We start from the raw sequence: 21607 nt of genomic DNA, 5'->3' as shown, positions 1-21607 counted from the left end.
CACTTTGCCTATACTTCCAGAGTTCATGGTGACTGTTGAAATCTCCCACATAAACTGAGGGGTGTGGGTGGGCGTGAATAACATGCGGAGGCCACAGGACTGCCGGGGGTTTATAAATATTGCTGATAGTAATTTCGCCAATTTGTATGGTAACCGTATATAGACAAATAAACTTAGAAGAAGAATTGCTTTTAAAAGTACAGAATTTGAATTGTCTGTTGCTTTTTTTCAACTTAGACAAGTTACAACAGTTTTTTTCTTCTTCTTCTTTTTATGTGGTCATGACTGTCTGTTTTTCAATGTGCCTCCAGTAAATTGTCGTTGTCGTTATTACTCTATTTGTTGTACTTTAGAAGTTCGTTCGGTATTCTGTCCTCTTCTGGTGATTAATTTCCTTAATGTTCCCTTTATCTCTTTCTGCTCAATATATATTGCTTCGTTTGTCGTCACCTCTTTTGTTGGTGGTTCATTGTCGTGGCTTTTAGCAAATAGGGATGAAAATTATTTTGCCCATGTTTCCTTTTGAATGTGTTTGGTTTTTATTAGTTCGTTTATCACTTTTCTTTGTCCTCTGATTATACTCCATGGTTATGTTTGTGTTCTGTAGAAGTTTTAGAAAGCACTGCCGAGTTTCGTTTTTATTGGTCTAACTAAAGTATTCGTTTCATTTCTGATTCGTTTATAGTGATTGTATGCGTGTTGTGTTTTGTTTGGTTCTGTATTGTAAAAAGGCTTTCTTTTTTTTGGTTTTTACTTTATCTCCAAATCATTAGGTTTTCTTTTTTGATATGTTAGTGTTCGTTTACTTTCCTCTCTCCAAGTGATTCTGTTGCTGCGTAAATTATGTTATTTTTGAGTTACTTTGGTGTGAAGAATTTCATGATGATTCTCATTTTATATAATACTAGGCTATGGTCGTTACCCTTGTTGTTTGAGGCTTGTTATTTTCTGGGCCATATATTCCGATGATGTTCAGGTCTTCCTACTCCATTTTTATTTTCGCTGCTACAATCCTTTTTGATATTTATTAACATTCTTTAATGTGATTTTGGTACCTTTGGTGTATTAGTAAGTTTACAAATTCTTAGGCCCTGTTTTTTTAGTTGCAGTCTATTGCTTAACAAAATAACAGGATTATAATAGGAAATAAGGAAGATTTGAAAAAGAAAAAAAAGGAGAAAATTATAAACACAAAAAATAAACTATATTAACGAATTGGTAAACAAATTATCAAAAAGTTTCGGAGAAAATATGACTGTAACTGAAAAAAAAATTGATGAAAAATACAAAGTTTTAAAGGGAAGAATACAAAAAAAAACGAATTAATGTGGGTACTTACACTTAAATAGACGAAAAGAAATTAAATTTTAAAATTGGAAAAAGAAATCAAAAAGGACTTTAATTAAAATAATAAAGTTATCAAAGTTAATTTAAAGGCAATGTATCAGTTAAGAAGTTTCTGGTTCAGATAGGCCAAAGTTTGCAAAGATAGAAGAGAATAAGGTATATAAGAATAAAATAACCTAATGGTTTAGCAAAGAAAGACACGCAAATATTAGAAATAAGAAAAAGAAATCTAAAAAATAATAAAATTATTTAATAAGGACAGTATGGATTAAATATATCTTTGTCTAATCCTTATAGCTTATGTTAGGTTTAATATGAGTGGACGCTTAACCATAGATATATAATACCTAGGCTGCACGCTGCAATCTGAACCCGTTCCAAAATGCGACAGTGAAAAAAGATGCGAGCAGTCCCTGTATATCAATAAAAGGGCATCAATGTAGATAAAAATTTTTTAAATAACCTTAAATTTGCAGATCATATCGTTTTATTGCAGACATCTTTAATCAGGCACAGATAATGCTCCAAGAACTCCATACTGTCACAAAAAGAGTTTGTCTTAAAATAAATTTTTCAAAAACAAAATTTATGACAAATTTAGTCCACAACAAAAACATCTCAGTAGAAGACAAATATATTGAGCCAGTTGACTCCTATAAATACTTGGGCCATGAGATCAGAATAAGTTGAGACAACCAAAAAATCGAGCTGAAAAGAAGAATAAACCTCGCTTGGGCTGAATTTGGAAAGATGAAGGATATTTTTAGGTCTAAGATTCCAATGTGTCTGAAAAGAAAAGTATTTAATCAGTGTATTTTGCCAGTGATGACCTACGGCGCAGAAACCCTAACACTCAGTTTACAGTGAGTAAACTAGAAGTTGCGGAAAAGGCAATGGAGAGAATAATGTTAGGGATTTCTCTACGTGATAGAATACCCCATGCTACTATACGCAAAAGATCAGGAGTAGCAGACGTTATTGAAAGGATAACAACACTAAAGTGGAACTGGGCAGGTCATGTAGCAAGATCAGTTGATGACCGGTGGACAAAAAGAATTTTGGAATGGAGACCCCGAATACAAGCTAACAGAAATAGAGGTCGACCCCCAACGAGATGGACAAATGACATAAAAAGAGTGACTACAAAAAGCATGCGAGAGGCCTATGTTCAGCAGTGGACGGTACAGGCTAGTTGATGATGATGATGAACCTTCTCACTGGAGATTGTATGGTAATGGGAGGGTCACTTGGTCAATAAACCCCGGCCATTAGAAAGAGATGTAAGGACTGCTATCTTTTTTCAGTGTTGCACTTGTGGAATTGGTTTAGATTGCAGCGCGTACTCTAGGTATTATATGTCTATGCGTTTAATCACTATTCCACTTAACCTAAGAGGTCTATTGTGGCTCATCATCATCATCCTAAGTGGCTCGAAAATCCGTTGTGGATCTTGGCCTGCTCACAAAGAAGTCGCCACTTCCGTCGATTCCTGGCAACTTCCCTCCATCTTCTGACCCTTAGAATCCGTAGGTCTTAGTGGTCGTCCTCTGCTTCTTGTGGCCTCTGGTTTTTAAAATGTTAATCTCTTCGTGTATTCGTGGTCTGACATCCTAGCAATGTGTCCAGCCCATCTAAGTCTCTTTTCACTTACGGCCACAAAAATCTTTCTAAGAATTTTTTTCTCAAAAATACCAAGAAGTCTTTCATCATTTTGAGATAAGGTCCACGTTTCAGCCACATATATCAAAACCAGTCTTATTAAGGTCTTGTATCTATTAAGCTTTACTGCACGTTTTATATTTTTATTTTTTAAGTGTTTCTGGAGATCGTGAACAGTTCTGTTTGCTATTGATATGCGTCTTTTTATTTCATCGCTTGTAGTGTTTGTTGCGTTTACTGGCGATCCAAGATATGTGAATTCTTTGACTTGCTCAAAGGTATGGTTGTTAATTTGAATTCGCTGTTGGATATTTTGGGGATTTTTAGAAACCAACATATTTTTGGTTTTTTCCTCGTTTACCACAAGTCCCAGGTCCAGATGAAATACCAACGGAAATCCTTAAACTAATAGAAAAAGACTCGATTCACATTTTAGTTGAACTTTTCAATAGCATTTATACATCAGGAAAAATACCACAAGAATGGCTTTTATCCACCTTTGTTACTATACCAAAAAAGATAAATGCCAAACAATGTAGTGATTACCGTACAATCAGTCTGATGAGCCATGTACTGAAAATATTTCTGAAAATTATACACTCTAGAGTACACAGAAAACTGGAAATGGACATCAATAATACCCAGTTTGGATTCCGAAATGGACTTGGAACAAGAGAGGCGTTGTTTGCACTGAACGTTATGTCTCAAAGATGTCTTGACATAAATCAAGATGTATTCATGTGTTTCATAGATTACAACAAGGCCTTTGATAAAGTGCGGCATGATCACCTAATCAGACTCCTGACAGAAAATAATTTAGATAAACGAGACATCCGACTAATAGCAAATATGTACTACAATCAGAAAGCAGTAGTGAGAGTAAAGAATAATACCACTGAAGGAATTGAAATAAAGCGAGGTGTGAGACAAGGGTGTATACTGTCACCAACCCTGTTTAATCTCTATTCCGAAGACGTAATGAACAGAACACTTTCTGAGCAATCCGTAGGTATTAAAATAAATGGTGTTAGATTAAACAATCTGAGATTTGCCGACGACACCGTTCTGATCGCAGAAACACTTGAAGAGCTACAGACATTGGTGAATAAGATAGCAGACTGCAGCGAAGAACATGGACTATCTTTGAACATAAAGAAAACTAAATTTATGGTAATATCAAAATCAACACAAAATGTCCAAAATTTATATTTACACAATGAAATTATCGATCGAGTTAGCAAATACAAATATTTAGGCACTTTTATAAATGAAGACAACGATAGCTCAGCAGAAATCAAAATAAGAATAGAAAAAGCCAGATCCATATTCACTAAAATGAAGAGAGTGTTCTGCGGAAGAGATTTGAGCCTTGAAATGAAACTTCGCCTGATGAGATGTTACGTACTTTCTGTGCTGTTCTACGGAATAGAGTCATGGACATTGAAAAAGATTGATACCAAAAAATTAGAGGCATTTGAACTGTGGATGTATTGCAGAATCCTGAGAATATCATGGACCGAGAGAGTCACAAATGTCGAGGTCTTGAGAAGAATGAATAAAGAAAAGGAAGTCATATTTACGATCAAAAAACGAAAACTGCAATACTTGGGACACATTACAAGAGGCGAAAGATATGAACTGCTTCGAATAATTATGCAAGGGAAAATAGCAGGAAAAAGGTCCATAGGAAGAAGACGAAACTCCTGGCTAAAGAATCTACGGGAATGGTATAGCTGTAGCAGCAACGAATTGTTTCGGTCAGCAGTTTCGAAACTACGTATAGCCCTGATGATCGCCAACCTTCGGAACGAAGATGGCACTTGAAGAAGAAGAAGACCACAAGTCCTAATTCACTTGCCGCGTCCGCAAGCCTTGTAAAACACTGCATCTAGTCTCTCATACTTCTTCCCACCATATCGTGAGCGAATGCGAGAATTTGCGTCGATTTATTAAAAATAGTTCCATTCATTCTAATATTTAATTTTCTGATTGCCTTTTCTAAGGCAATATTAAAGAGGAGACACGCCAGCACGTCCCCCTGTCTTAGACCATTATTAATGTCAAAGAACGTAGAGTTTTCTCCTTCAATTCTAACTTATGAGCTTACGTTGTGCATTGTTAGTTGGGCCAATTTATCTAACTTAGGTGGTATCCCAAAGGTTATCATTGCATTGTATAATGCAGTTCTCTTCACAGTGTCATAGGCTGCTTTGAAGTCGACGAAGAGATGGTGTGTATCTATGTTATATTCTAGTGACTTTTCTAGAATCTGCCTATGATGTTGAATTTGATGTGTAGTTGATTTTCCAGCCGTAATTCCGCTTTGATATTGAACAATATCCTTTGTAAAATGTTTAAATCTTTCAAACAATACATTGCCGAAGATTTTATACGCAGGTGCTAACAGAGTAATGCCTCTATAGTTCTTACACTCCAGTTGATCAACCTTTTATATGCAACGGACATATTATTCCCTTTGGCTCATCCCTGATTTAAAACTGTGCTTGCAGCCAAGCATCTTTAACAAAGTCTATTATGGTGTTTGTTTACACTTTTAAGAAGTCATGACAAGTTGGACATGAATACAATTAAAAAAAGAAAAATATCGTATCTAGGCCACATACTTCGAAACGATAAATATTCTCTTCTGCACTTCATCATACAAAGAAGAGTAGAGGCAAGAAAAGATTTGGGAAGAAAGAAGAAATCTTAGCTGAGGAATATCAGATGTTGGACTAACCTCATGGTTGAACAGATATTTCACGTTGCAAAAGTTAGGGAAGCGTTAAAAAAAGTGATCGCAAATCTTCATTAGAAGAGGGCACAGTAAGAAGAAGAAGAAGATTATACGTCTTATTCTCTATTCTGTATTTTGGCACAATACTGAATATTTGTAAGATCTTACTGACTTCTCTACAGTTTATTATAGGCCTGTTTGAAATCAATAAAGATATTGCGAATGATATCTTTATTGTTGTGTTATCAAGAATTATTTAGAATTTTTTAAAATGTAAATAAAAATATATCTATATTCGATCTTTCTTGTTGAAAGCAGGTTTGATATTCCTCGAAAATATTTTCAATCTAAAGTTTAAGTTGCTCATTTAGGATAAATGTAAATATTTTTTAAGATAAGTACAAGTTGATTAGATTAGGATAATTTTACATTTTGAGTTTGTTTCCTCTTTTGTGGATTAAGCAAAAATATTCTTTTCAATATACAAATCTAAACTCTTTCTAGCAGGCATTTCCTTTATCACCACGCCTTATTTGGTTGTTTCCGTCATATCATAAAACAATAGAAAACTGTAGTAAACAACATTAAATATTTAGACACTTTTGAAGTCTATTTGTGCATTTACCTTCATATGAATAATATATTTATTTCACTTGCCTACGTACGACAATTTCACTATACTTCGCCTAATAAAATCTTTATTATCTACCTACAATGACTTGTAGAAAGCAGTTTTGGTATACGAGTATATTCGATATATTTTGTAAGTTGTTTGTATAGTTTGAATGAAAGTGAGTCTACGTAAAATGTTCAATGGGATATTAAACAGACAGATCAGTTTCCGGTCCATAACTCACAGAGGTTACTTAAAAATTTGTTGAGTGGCCTACAAGATTACCAAATCTAATTCTGCTAGATGTCTCTGGGACATATAGTAGTGTTTTCTAAAATGAGACGGTAAGATAGATACAAGAAGGTTTTAATTTTATTGGTCTATAATTTATTTAGATTACAAGTTATATATATATATATATATATATATATATATATATATATATATATATGTATATATATATATATATATATATATATATATATGTATATATATATATACATATACATATATATATATATATATATATATATATATATATATATATGTATATATATATGTATATATATATATATATATATATATATATATATATATATATATTGATAAACACTGCAATACAATAATAATCTGCCAATGGTAAGTTAAAAAAACGACAATTTATTAAATTATGATACATATTGAAAAGATCTTTGATACCAGTCTCGGTATTGATATATTGTTCATCTTTTTTATGTGAATCATCTCTTTTGTTGCAGTTTTGTTCTTTTTCGAAAATCTGTACATTTTTAAAATCAAAAGAATGGCTGTTTTCTAGAGAATGCTTGTCTTAGGCTGTAGTGTTTTATTCGCTTGATTGTACATTACATTTGTGTTAAAAAATCCTTTTATTTAGATATTGATGTGTTTGCCAAATATATGTTAAATTGCAGTCTTTATCGCAAATCTTTATTAACATTGAGTTTAAATTTTGAAAACTATTTTCCGGATATATTTGACGATTTATGTCCACCATTGATATCATATTTTTCCAATACTTTCGACATTTGTTCAGAGAATCCATTAATGTATGGTAAGGATAGTGTTTGTTTGATATACCTAGGGACATTACTATTATTATTTCTAGGTATGGCTTGGGTTTGTATTGGATTGGTATCGGAATTAGATTGATTTCTGATAATGAAACTTCTTTTTTTAGTTAGATGGTTGTAAAATTCTGGTACACAATTATTTTTTTATAAGATATCTTTAACTTTTTTCAGAATTAGGTTGCAATTATTATTTTCCTCGGGAATAAGGCACAATAGAAGTTTAAAATAAGTGTATTTTTGAGGTCCCTATTTCCACTTCGGAAAGCGTTCTCAAAATACAAAACATTAATAAATTAAACAAATTTTGTTTTTTTGTTACTTGGTAAAAAATGTTTCTAATAACTTAATTTTATATATTATGCATTTTAAAGTGGACGACTTTAAAATGATATTACCAATATTACTGAGCTGCGTTCCTGGGACGACTTTATTGTTAGTTATAAGATAGTTCATTCGATTACATAATATAAACTTTAACTTGAGAATATCCGTTAGTAAAAATCTTTAAAAAGACCACCTGTTAATGATTCCATAATAAATCATGAGGAAAAAACTAGGAAAGAAACTTCAGAATACTATCCCGACATGGTAAGTATTTGGTTTTATATTTAGTTTACTCCCAATAAACACGAATCTCTGATTTTATATGTATGTTATTTAAAAACATAAATGATGTATCCTCAATATGTTATTGACTTATTAATAGGGGTATTTTATTTTTATTGATTTGCTCTTTTAATATGGGTAACCAGATCCTACTGCATTCTGCCGAGGAATTTGCAACGTACCATCTGCTTCTTTTAGGACTATATTTGAATCGTTCCATTGAACCCTATGTTCAATTTCCCATGCGTGTTTACATATTTGAGATATGTCAACTTCTCTATTTTTAATATAAGATTGATGTTCACTTATTCTTATATTTAATGGTCTTGATGTTTTATCTAAATAAAAATGATCGCATTCACAAGGTATTTTATACATACAATTTTTGGTTCTTTTTTGTTCATTGTTAGGTTTAGTTGTAGATAAAATAGATATCAATGTGTTTGTTGTTTGGAATGTTTTTAAAATGTTAAATTTATTTCTTATCGTTTTAAGTTGTTCTGATAATCCTTTTATGTATATTATTGTTATTTTCCTCGTATTATTCCTTGAAGGATCTCGTTCTAAGTTGTTCCGTTCCTTTCGATCGATTCTTGAAAGTTCCTGATTTGTAATTTAGATTGTTCCAGTATCGTTCTTGGAGATTAAAATATCCAAGAAAGGTGGTATTTTATTATATTCCTTTTCCATGGCAAATGTTATTGTCTCAGAACTTTCTAAATTAATTGTTGTCTTCCTCTTTTATCAGTATATTGTTTGGTAAATTTTGTTGCACTAATTCTAACGTACTGTCAGATCATCCAAGGCCGTTTGATTGTTTTTTCTGTTTATTGTGCCGTTTACCTGCTTTTGAGGTTGAGGTTATTTTCTTTAACATAAGATTTATATAAAATCTTTATAATAAATATGTTTTTTTTGGGTTTTTTTTTTGTGGGAATCTAGAGATTTTTTTCACCTAACGTAGTACGTACTTTACAACAGCATAGGGCCTAAAAATCAGTTGATATTAGGAAATTTAACTTAGGTTCTGTGTTGCCTGATACTTAACATAAATTAAACAAACGTTAATTATAAAACACAGTGTATTTATTTTGCAAACGCTGAGGAAATATGACCATGATTATAAATAATTTCCACCGTATTACGAGATTAAATACAATATTCGAAGGTAACCAGTCGAAAGAGGAGCCTTCTTATGACAGAAGTTGCAGAGTTGCAAAGACAGAAGAAAATCTTGTCCTATATATATATACAAGGATTTCCACAGTTTTCACTGTATTCCTTCACTCAACCGTTTTCTCCAATTTTTCCTGTTTAGCCAGTCCCCTTTCTGTAGGTTTCTTCTACTCATTGCTTCGTCCACCTAATCTCTGAAAGATCTTCGGGGTCTGCCTCTCTTTCTTCTTCCTATCGGGCTCCACTCTGTTATTCTATTTATCCACCGATTTTGGTCTGCTCTTCTGACATGTCCGTACCATGTTAATCTCTTCTGTTCGATGTAGTCTATTATGTCGGAGTTCATTCCCATTCTCCTCTTAATCTCCATGTTATTTATTCTGTCTCTTCTTGTTACTCTGCAGCTTCTCCTTAGGAATTCCATCTCTGTTGCTCTTATTTTGTTCTTGATCTTGTCCTACAACTTTTTTGTTCAAGTGCCCATAAATCATAAAATAGCAAGTGCAAGCTTACGAATATTCAGTAAAGCTGAAATGCGACAATTTAGGGCTAATATATTTTAATATTTAAAATAAAATGATGCAGACAGGTGTACATAGTTCTGTAAGTTTTACAGAAGAATTTTTTGAAGCGACGAAACTAATGTAATGATGAACGGAAGAGAAAACGAAATTTCTATGTAGTGATGAAGAATTAGTAAACTGCTGTGGGGTGAAAGGATATTCAGTGGGTTTTTTTCTCTTTGGAAGTCTTCAATTACTATTATATAACATAATATATACATATAAATATTATCTTCCTCAGCAACAGTAAGTTGTGCCGCCATTGAGACCTATTTGAGGCAGAAACAGAGTCCTTAATAGGGATCACCCCTCTGCTCGATCCCTCTTAGTTGTGGACTTAGAAGAGTCACTGATTTCTGCGCCCAGGTCTGAAAATAGTTACTTTTGGCTTGAGTTCGTCAGATCCCTGGGGCATTGATTAGCTGACACTTTTTTCAGTTTGCCTTGTATCCCATGATTTTTTGAACTTATTTTATTTGATAGAACTATTAGTTAAATAAATTACTTACATGTTATTTAAAAAGTATTTATAATACTAGAAACCAGTCCGGTGTTTGGGACATATGCAGTAAGTTAATGAAAATTAAATATCAATTACATAAGCACTATGACTGATTTAAATTTTCGCGGTTTAAGCCCCGCCAGTTTTTATTTCAATCTGCACCTCACAGTACCTTTCAAACTTAAACGTGCAAACAAACAAGCAATTTGGTTAACCCAGCCTGAGAGACTTGCACATCCCTTTAAATGACGTTTGGGTGTTACACAATTTATTGGAGCGAAGTGTAATGATTCGTGTTATTGGGAATCACTCCACCGCGCTCTATAGCACTTCTATGCGCGATAGGGGCACAACTATCAGCCAAATGCTTTTCGTGTGGAAGTCCTGGGTACAAGAACTACAACACAATATTCTAACCCGATCAATGCAGGCTAGCGTAAAGTGCTCTTTTCCTGCTTTCTCTAGTGACGTATCATCGAACACAAATTCCTTGCTTGGGCCTCGAGTCTCCGCTCCGGGCTACCCCCAGTTCGGCAACTCGGTGCCCGTGGATGTGGGCCCTTCGTGCCCAGCTTTTGGGGTATTGTTAAGTTTTTTTGGATGTCTGTCACACCTTCTTGTTAGTATTTTTTAATTTTTGTTTGGCGGCCAAAGCCTTTCTCAAACGTACATGTGTCTATTCAGTCGTAGTTTGGCAAGTGGACAGTATGTATCATTAATAGAAATTTTTATTATTATATATACGAATCGGTTCCGTTATAGTTGCCGTTACATTTTGAGGTAAGAATAATTTGTTTGATTTTTTGTTTGTAGTAATGATTTATATTATATTTTAGGGCATACGTTTATAATGAATTATGAGAGGAAACAAGAATGGCTACTGCAGCTTCATGGGGAAGTTTTAACTAATTCAGATTCAGAACCAGATGATGATTATGATTGAAGTTTAATAGACGTCCATGTTATAGAAAGTATTAAGAATATAGACTCCGAAGAGGAGTTTGAAAATTAACAAAACTCACCTATTCTTGAAGAAATGTTAGTCGAACAAGCTGCAAGAATACCCGGTCTTATGGGTTAAGAAGGAACAACCAAGTGGCGAAAATATCCTGCATCAGCACGGATTGTTCGAACACGCGCTGAAAATATTGTCATCCATTTACCTAGACCTAAAGTAGATATAAGGCATAAAAATAAAGCTTCAGAAATTTGGGAATGCTTCTTTTCTCCAAACTTATTGGAAAAAATTGTTACTTACGTCAATAAAATTTATAGAAATACAAGCCTATGACGTTTCGCAAAATCGGGACTTTTATATAATTTCTGGTGTTAGAAAAGATAACCGGAGAAACGCTGAAGATTTATTTAGGACAAACGGAATGGCTATGGACATATTCAGACTTTCAATGTCCCGAATACGATCTCAGTTTTTGTTAAAACATATTCGTTTCGACTATAAAGCTACCAGGCAAGAAAGAATATAAGTCGACAAAGCTCCAATTTGGGAAATTTACGACCAGTTTGTATTTAATTTGTCCAAACATTACAATTTGTCAGCATTCACCACGATTGACGAAAAACTCGAAGCATTTCGAGGTAAATGTCATTTCAAGATTTATATGCCTAAGAAACCGAATTGTTATGGAATAAAAACATATGCCTTAGTGGACGCCAAAATGTCTTGTGTACATAGGGAAACAGCCTGAGGGACGATTACAACGGGATACTTCGAATTTGGCATTAGCACCTCGTCTTAGTTCACCTATCTTGGGATCAAATAGAAATGTCACACTTGAGAACTTTTTTAGCTATGAAGAAGATATTAAGGCAACACCGTCTTACTATAGTTGGGACATTACGTCCAAATAAACGTGAGATGATTGTCTTCAAATGCTATGAGCAAGATCAGAAAAATCCATTATGTTCGCTTTTAGAGATAAGTGTTCGCTCGTTTCGTATTCTCCAAAACGAAAAAGAACTATCTTGTTAGTATTGACCATGCATTACCATGATGCTGTTGAAACTGACAAACCGGAAATAATCATGGTCTACAAAAAAATGACAGGAGGTGTCCACGTTGTCGGCAAAATGTGCGTAGCCTACAATTGCGCTCGTACAACTCATCGTTGGCTAATGGTCATTTTTTATAGTGTCATGGCCGTTGCTGAAATAAATTTTATGATTTCATTTACTTAACCCACATTCGTTGACGAGCACAACAACAAATCATTCAGAGAATAATCAGTTTGCAGCTTTCTGAAATATGTGGCATAGAAACTGAGAATATTGCTCCCCAGAATCAAACTCATGGACGATGTACGTACTGCAGCACTAAAAAAAGTCGAAGAACAATTCTTGCAAAAACTGTAAAACAGAGCTACTGACGGGATTATGTAGGCATTATTAGGATAATTATGATGCTCAAAATTTGGAATAATCAGTAATCTGTATGGATTTCGAGAGTAAAATTTTAATTTCCTTATTTATTAACATACAAGTAACTGTTTTGTGTTTTAGTGGAACCAAAATTTTTTATTTATTATAATTATTTTGATTTCATTAAAAGCCTGTTCACAAAAATTATATTTTTTTAATACCCCCTTAAAATTGTTAAAACAACAAGAAAAATATAAATTTTGTATATTTGTATAGAGAATAAGGCACACAATTATATTATTACAAATATTTGTTACCTACAGCTAAATTTCGATTTTTTTTTAATTTTAGGAAAAGTCGGAAAAGGTTAGTTGACAGGACACAATTAAGTAGCCTCTTGATCTCCGTATATGAAATGGATTATTCAATGTGGAAGACAAAAACTGAAATTTCGACATTGCTATTACGCCGGCTCCAGACATGGGGGCCAACGTTGGCCCCAACAGCGTTCGTCCATGTGTGTACCGACAAAACTGTGTTGGAGCCAATGTTGGCGCCAACGTTTTTATGACTTGCTCCAACATTGGGAGTTTTCCGTGGACTGTCGGTTTTTGCGTACACATCAAAGGGATTGGCGCCAATACTGGTGTTGCCGTTGATGCCGACCACACATTGGCGCTACAGCAGTGTTCCAATCGGCGTATAATTATTATTTGCGCATAATTTAGTTGTCACATAAAATTCGCCTTTTCAAGGGAACAGACTCGTATCAGCCCAATACTCAACCCAATGTCTAGATGCCTCACCGAACGTGGGAACACAGTTGACCCAACGTTGGCTTCAACGATGGCGCCAACGTTGGGTCCCATGTGTGGAGCCGGCCTTAGCTTAATTGATATGTACTTATAGTTTGGTCATAATAATAATAATAAAAATACTTATTTTGTTATTTTGTTGTAATATTTTATCTATTATAATCTCTTTTAGTGGTTGTGGTAGTGACGACGAAGTCGACTCAAAATCCTGTGGCTTGCCTCAAACAATCCGTCCATTCAGAAATTTGGTAGACACAGAACATTGCGGCTTACCATGGACCACTATATCTTCTGAACATCTAATCCTGGCTTATCCTCAGAACCAGTTCAGACTTCTGGCGGAGCTACAAAGCAGAAAGCAAGAAGATGGGAATGGGTGAGTGAATCTTTATAGCTTCGTTTAAATTGTTCCAAATATTGATATAATATTTAAATGATAATAACAATAATTTTACGATTTAAAATATTTAGTCGTTCAAAATAACATTAAATAAACTTTTTCCGGACTAAACTGCATTTTCTGTTATATGTACATGAACAGCATAACGTGAGATGAAGACAAGAGAGGAGCAGAATATCTAGTAGTGTAGTTTTATAACACAAATAACTACGAAATAATAGATATATTATAATTCGTTTTACTCTATTAAATATACAATAATAGACATCCGTTAATTTCCTGTTTCTTAAATTGTTCTCAATTGCCTTTTCGTTAATATACATGTGTCCGAATAATCCTAAGTTATTCTCTTACGCTCTTATTCCGTAGTTTACCTTTCCTCGTTACTTTCATCGTTGTCGAAACTACTTATTTCTTCAGTTTCACTTTCGGTTTATCGTTCAGATTACAAGGATTGTAGCCATATCATAACACGATAGGTATACATTGCTAACTATTTTAACTTTTGTCTCCAAGTAATTTATTTCAAGTTAGGAACTGTTTATTTAATGAATGGCATAGTATATTTGCACTTATAATACGATTGTTACCTTAATGCAGATTGGCTTTCTTGTGGCCGTATGTTCACCTAAAATATAACTTTAAATCTGTATCCGGGTGACGGGTGGTCAGAAGTTTTCGTCCATACAGTATCGCTAATTTTATTTATGACGGTCCTATATCCTGATCTAACCATTACTTTACTCCGATTTACTTGCAGTCTATAGTATCTAATTCTCGCTTCCTTCTTTTATAATAATGTGCAGACAAAAGAGATTCAGTACAGCCACAATGTTGGTGTGCTGGATCACACTTTTTTGCTGCATTTTAAGCATGCTTATGTTGGTGTTACCGGCGGCATGTTACAGATCCAATATAACATCTCTGTTTTTAAACCATGAGTGCGTCTGGCTGCCATAAAAGTATCCATTTTTTGTATCTGCTAATTCGAAGTACATAAGCTCCGAGTCATTAGTATTACCCCCAAGGTACTTTACTTCATTCATCAAACTTATATTTTTACCATTAAGGTTTCGTGAACCTAATCCCTCTAAATTTATATTTTTCGTAAATTTCATGATTGTGAACTTTTGGGAAATTAAATTAATCATACTCTAGATTCTATTTTTAACTGTCTGTCGTTACTGACTCTAGCTATCAGCCCATTCATGACCAAATTTCACAAGAAAGAAGAAAAAGTTTCCTCCCAAGGACTTCCTCTGACTACCTGTGCTGCTACTGTAGTTCAAGAACATTGCGTATATCACACGTCTCTTCAGCATGCAATTTTTTTCAACCGAATTGCTATTGTGATTGCTTTATAGGAGATGTTGTCGAATGATCCCTCCATATCGAGAATATACTTAACTCCACCCTTTGAACGAGATGTTTCTGATTAATCGGACTTTTAACAAATACATTATCCCTAATGTCCCTATCAAACAGTTTTTCTTTTAATCAATTTTATCATCAATTTTAAATGCAAATGACAGATTTATCGGTATAAGGATTTAAATTTTTCCTGTACAGCTTTGTTAGTTTAAATATAAAAGCTACCCTTATGGGTCTCCATTCTCTTTTTATGTACTCAAGTCCTAATCTAACCTGTAGTTTTGTACATAATTTCTAAACAAAAGTTCATTTCTCTTCTCTAAAAGTATTAGCTGTTCTATCTTCCTTAGTTAATGTTGTTCAAGATCATACTCTGATTCAAAAATTATGCCCTTCATACTTCCTTGTCCTGGGATATATAACTTTTTTGTTGTTAAATTCCTGAAACAAAAATTCATTAACGGCAGTATCATAGTATGTCCAAATATGAATAAAGTCCAAGGGACTTAAGAATGCTATACATAAGCTCTTCATTAATATCCGACATATCTCTTATTTAGTCTGGGCGAACCTAATAATCTTGTATTAAAGCTACATTCAACCTTCTTATAGCAATAGTAAGTTCTACGGAAACTGTCTTACCGGCTGAATGTTCCCTTATAGGACTCTGTGGGATCATTAGCACCTCTAGTGGTCTTGAAAAACACCATTTTTAGTTTAATATTATTAATTTAATATTTTGAAAAATCTCGTCGATCTAATAAAGTAGGGTTTGCCATCCTCTCCGATCTTCCAACTTTTTATTAACCGTTGTTTCGTTTGGTTTTCTTCCGTAAGTGGGTCCTGATTATTGCTTCCCCATTCTCTTTCTTAATGTTGCAGGTGATGACAATAGGTAGGTGAGGGCTCCTAAGCATATCTATGGACTTTACCAGAGTCAAGTCTACTCCCTTCCACAGGTTCTTCATGTTCACAATATCCGCAATCAATTTCTAGGTTACTTATTAATACAAATTCGCAGGGTCCTTGCGTTGTTTTAGTGAACTGTAGAGCATTATCTCCCGGAATCACAAGTATGAGACGTGTGATTCCTTTGTGATGTGGGTTTTTCGAAGGATGATGAAGATCTCTTGGACAGAGCACGTGACCAACAACGAGGTGCTGAGAAGAATGGGGACTGCGAGAGAACTCCTAAATATTGTGAAAACCAGAAAAACGAGTTATCTATATATACACAGGAGAAAAATGCAAGTTCCTACGACTGATAATGGAAGGAAAAGTGGAAGGAAGAAGAGGTCGAAAAAGAAGAAAATGTTCCTGGCTGAACAATGTAAGAGACTGAAGAGGCATGGACACACATTCGATACTAACAACAGCTCACGATAGAGAGCAATTTGCTGTAGTTATAGCCAACCTTCAGTAATGGAGAGGGCACCTTAAGAAGAACAAGAACATTATCTCTTTAATCAGCTGACTTTGTTATATTCTATAGCCCTTAAATAGTTTTATGACATCGCTAGATACCGGTCTGCTCGTTTTGACTTCTATTTTTGAACAACTCAAGATATATTCTCTGAAGATATCTTTATAATTTTTGGTTTTATCAGTTCCGATTCTCTAGTTTCGTGTGAATTTTCTTTAGATCAAATCCCATCAGCTTTTTTTTCTGTTTTGGAATAATGTTCGGATGAAAGCTTTTACTTGTATATTGCAGAACCTTTTTTTCCAAGTTACTTGAATGTAACCCTTAGTTTTTTTTTGAGAGCTTTGGCTTAAGGTAATTTTTCTTGTAGTATTTAGACATATTGTCTATAGTAACTTCTAACTCTTCTATGGAAGTCCTGTAACTAGTACCGCATAATAGGCCGGTCGCTGGCACTGGCTACAAAACATTTTTTGGATACATGATTTCCAACCATGAATTCAAAGTATTGGATAATGAATTCAAAATCCACTGCCTTTTGAATACGGTGTAAAATCATCTTTTCATATAGCTCAAATAAATGGCCAGAAGAAGATGTTGAAGCTGGAATTCGAATTAACGGAAAATGAATCAATAACATCAGATACGCGGATGACACGGTAGTATTCGCTGACAGTTATAAAGCCCTTCAGGAGTTAATGAATAGAATCACAAAAGTGAGTAAGAGATATGGACTTTCACTGAACATTAAGAAAACAAAATGTATGATGATCTCTAAGAAGGAACAGCAAATTAAAAGAATCAGTGTGAATGTTAACCAATAGAAAGTGCAAAAACATACACCTATCTTGGTACGAACGTCAATGAAAATAGGGAACATTCCCTAGAAATAAAATCTAGAATAGAGAAAGCAAGATCTGCATTTTAAAAGAGAATCCTGAAAATATCCCATACCGACCACGTTACTAACTAGGACGGAAAATAGAAGAAAAATTTGGACCAGGAAGGAGAAGAATTTCCTGGATGAAAAATATACGTACGTGGTTCAACACAACCACAAATCTTTTCAGGGCCACAGTTTGCAAAATACAGATTACCATGATGGTCGCCAACATTCGAAATGGATAGGCACTACAAGAAGAAGAAATAAATGGCATAGTAGGGCGATTGATTAGTAGTTATTTTGTGTTTCATTGTTATTGCCTAATTGAAGTGGTGCTACTACTTTTACTTTAAGCCACAGTTTTGGATTTTATTCAAACTTTATTTTTATTATTTATTATCCTTATTTTTAAAAATAGTCATTAAATAACTTCAATAGCCCCTCTGTCTAGAACTATTTAATCTGCTCAGTTAATAGGTAGTCAACAACCAAGGACTTGCCATTCTTCATGCAATGTGGGCCCGCATGTTTTTCATTAATACTGTCTGTTTGGTAATTCAACAGCACCCGGTTTACAGTTAGGTTACATGTACCCTGTCGGTTATCGAAGGATCTTCAGTTAGTTTCTTCTTGAAATGGACTGTCTTCTTCTTGCAGTACCGTCTTCTATCGGAGGTTGGCTACCATCACAGCAATCTTTACTTTGTTGGCTGCAGCTCTGAACAACTGTATTGAACTACACCCATACCACTCCCTTAAATTTCGCAACCAGGAAATCCTCCTACGTCCCACATTTCTCTTTCCCGAGATTTTTCCTTGGATTATGAGTCTAAGCAGAGAGTACTTTTCTCCTCTCATTATGTGTCCCAGATATTCCAGTTTTTTCGTTTGTATGGTTTTTATGACTTCGCATTCCTTCCCCATCTTCAGCAGAACATATTGATTTGTTACGGTTTCTGTCCATGGTATTTTCCACATTCTTCTGTAACACCACATCTCGAATGCCTCAATGTTTTTGATGTTTATCTTTTTCAGTGTCCAGGCTTCCATGCCGTACAGCAGAACGGAGAAAACATAGCACCTTAACATTCTCGTTCTTAAGTTTATATTTATGTCCCGGCTGCATAGGAACTTTTTCATTTTGACAAACGATTGTCTCGCTATCTCTATTCGCCTCTTGATTTCTCTTGTCTGGTCATTAGTATCAGTGAAGCAAACCCCTAAATATTTGTAGGACGTAACTCTTTCAACTGGCAGATTATTTATGGTTAGATTCACATTGGTGTATAGCTTCTTTGTTCCATCCATCCATCCATCCAATGGCGCTACAGCCCAAATCGGGCCTTGGCCTCCTTCAACAGGCTTCTCCAACCATCTCTATTTACCGCTGTTCTTTTCCATGAACGCGTTCCCAGGCAGTTCCTGGCATCCTCATCGACTTAGCTTCTTTGTTACAATCATGAATTTAGTCTTTTTGATGTTCAGTTATAGACCATACTTATTGGTATGGGTGTTTATGTTTTCCATTAAAAACTGTAAATTTGCTAGGTTATCTGTTACTATTAGCGTATCATCAGCGTATCATATATTGTTAATTAACTCTCCGTTAATGTTCATACCAATGTTTTGCTCTAGGAGCGCTTCCTGACATATTGTTTCGCTATATATATTGAATAATAGTGGAGAAAGCACACAACCCTGACGCACACCTCGACAAATCTCAATTTCTTTGGTTAACTCATTATCAACTTTGATTTTTGCTATTTGTCCCCAGTACAACCTGGATATGATGTTAATGTCGCGACTGTCAATGTTTTTGCTTCTTAGGATTTCATACAGCTTTTGGTGTCTGACTTTATCGAAGGCCTTCTCAAAATCTATGAAACCTACGTAGAGGTCTTGGTTTAGATCCAAACATCTTTGCATTAACACACTCAGACCAAACAAAGCTTCCCGTGTTCCCAGTCCACCTCTGAATCCAAACTGTGTGGCGCTTATGTCCTCTTCTAATTTATTAAATATTCTTTTGTGAATTATTTTTTAAAATACTTTTAGTGTGTGGCTCATCCATGCTATAGTTCTGCGGTCTGAACACTCTCTGGCGTTATTCGTCTTCGGGATTGTGACAAAAGTAGAGGAGAGCCATTCCTTTGGTATGATGCCTGTTCTATAAATTGTGTTAAAGAGGTTCACCAGTATTTCAAGTGCGTCGTCGTCTATTAGTTTCAACAATTCTACAGGAATTTCATCTGGTCCTGCAGCTTTACCCCCTTTCGTGTTCCTTATAGCATATTCTACCCCGCTTTTTAGGATTTCACGCCCTGTTGTGTCGTCTGTAGGTTCTGCCACTGCTATTTCTGGTCTTTCGTCTGCAAAAAGTTCTTCAATGTATTCTGTCCATCTTGCCAGTTTTTCATTTAAATCTGTAATTATTTTACCTTTTTCGTCCTTTACTATGGATGCTTGTTTCACTTTTTTACCTGTTATTTCCTTGATCTTTTTATGCATGTTAAAGCTATCGTACTTTCTATCATATTCTTCTATTTCCTTGCAGTTATCCATAACCCAGTTCTCTTTGGCTTCTCTAATTTTTCTCTTAATTTCACGGTTCACTTCTTTGTATTTTGTCTTGTTGGTTTTATTTCTTCGCCTTTCCTCCATGAGATGCAAAATTTCGTTTGTCATCCATTCCTTTTTCTTAATTTTGCTTGGAGCTAAGGAGCCTTCACCAGCTGTCATAAGGGCCTTTTCTATCTCCATCCATTAATTCTCTACATTGCCTGTGTTCCTATTTTTTGCAGCGATGTTTCTAAGATTGTTGTTTACCTGTTCTCTTGTCCTTTCCAGTATAGTTGCGTTTTTCAGTTGCTTAACGTCTATCTTTTGTTTAACTGCACTTTTCTGTAGTTTCTTGAATCTTATATTTACTACAGCCACCACCGGATTGTGATCCGATTCTATATCAGTGCCTGAATAGATTTTTGTAGACTAGATGGAGTTTTTAAACCGGCTTCTGATTAGTATATAATCGATTTGATTCCTGACAATGTTGTCTGCATTATCCCTTGGTGATGTCCACGTGTACAATCTACGGTTTGCTAATCTGAACATTGTGTTCATTACTACAAATTCTTTTTCTTGGCAAAATTGTATGAGATGTTCACCTCGGTCATTTCGTTGTCCAAGTCCAAATTCACCAGTGCATCCATCGGTTTTCACATTACCAACTTTAGCGTTGAAGTCGCCCATGATTACGGTGACCTCTTCTTTTTTGGTCGATTCCAGAATGTATTCAAGTTGTTTGTAGAATTCTTCTATTTCCTCATCCTCTGTCTCTGCTGTCGGTGCATAGACTTGAATAATGTTAATTTTTCCTTTGTTCGACTTTAGTTGGATTGCTATGATTCGTTCTGAATAGGGGGTAAAACTTAGTACCGATTTGTTGACTTCCCTTTCTATGGAATAGAAATGGACTTTTATAAATGGACTGTATGTTATGCTTATTAAGAACTTTTCTTCAAGTGTAGAATAACGAGGCTTTGATTTAGTCATCACTAGATTAAATGACCACTTCGACTTCAGTATCTATAGGAAACCCACACAGACACAAACTCTTAAAGGATTTTATTGAAATTTTTTTTAAATATATGGTATACAGCCAACTACAGGAACTTAGTTTCCTTGTGGATTTTAGTCAAACGATTATTCTAGTAGTCTGCCTGATGGATTCAGACAGACTCTTTTGAAGCGAAAAATGTAAAATAATGAGACTGATTGTTGTACATTTACTTTACAACTTTGACAAGATTCAAAAACAGACTATTATGACGTGAAATCGGTTGCTAATTACAATTGCCTTTGGCAACGCAGAACAGGCCTTATTGCCCATTATGTTGACGTAATTTTCCATTAAAATATTAAAAATAATAAATAACATTAAATTTGAACAAATATATGTAATGAATAGTAAAAATAATTAAAGTTCTGCAATATGTTGAAATATAAATCTAAACAAAAATTCCGCATTTTACGATTATATTTAATA

The 21607-nt window shown here is 34.5% G+C and overlaps 1 protein-coding gene across 2 annotated transcripts in view; it reads left to right on the top strand.

The window, feature by feature from the left end:
* The window catches only part of LOC140449696 (phosphatidylcholine:ceramide cholinephosphotransferase 2-like), a 302843-nt gene that overhangs the window by 16002 nt on the left and 265234 nt on the right, over window positions 1-21607 (top strand). Inside the window, exons 1-2 of one of the 2 annotated variants that reach the window (XM_072542994.1) lie at window positions 6678-6700; window positions 13658-13861. In XM_072542994.1, the coding sequence (XP_072399095.1) occupies window positions 6693-6700; window positions 13658-13861 (212 nt within the window). In that variant the 5' untranslated portion in view covers window positions 6678-6692. Of the gene's footprint in view, window positions 1-6677; window positions 6701-13657; window positions 13862-21607 lie in introns of those variants that run through there. The other variant, XM_072543001.1, reaches the window with a different exon arrangement.

This window comes from Diabrotica undecimpunctata, chromosome 1 (genome assembly GCF_040954645.1).
Source record: "Diabrotica undecimpunctata isolate CICGRU chromosome 1, icDiaUnde3, whole genome shotgun sequence".
In the NCBI taxonomy this organism is placed as follows: Eukaryota; Metazoa; Arthropoda; class Insecta; order Coleoptera; family Chrysomelidae; genus Diabrotica; species Diabrotica undecimpunctata.
The sequence above is the reverse complement of the archived record's forward strand: the minus strand, read 5'-3'. Positions and strand labels throughout refer to the sequence as shown.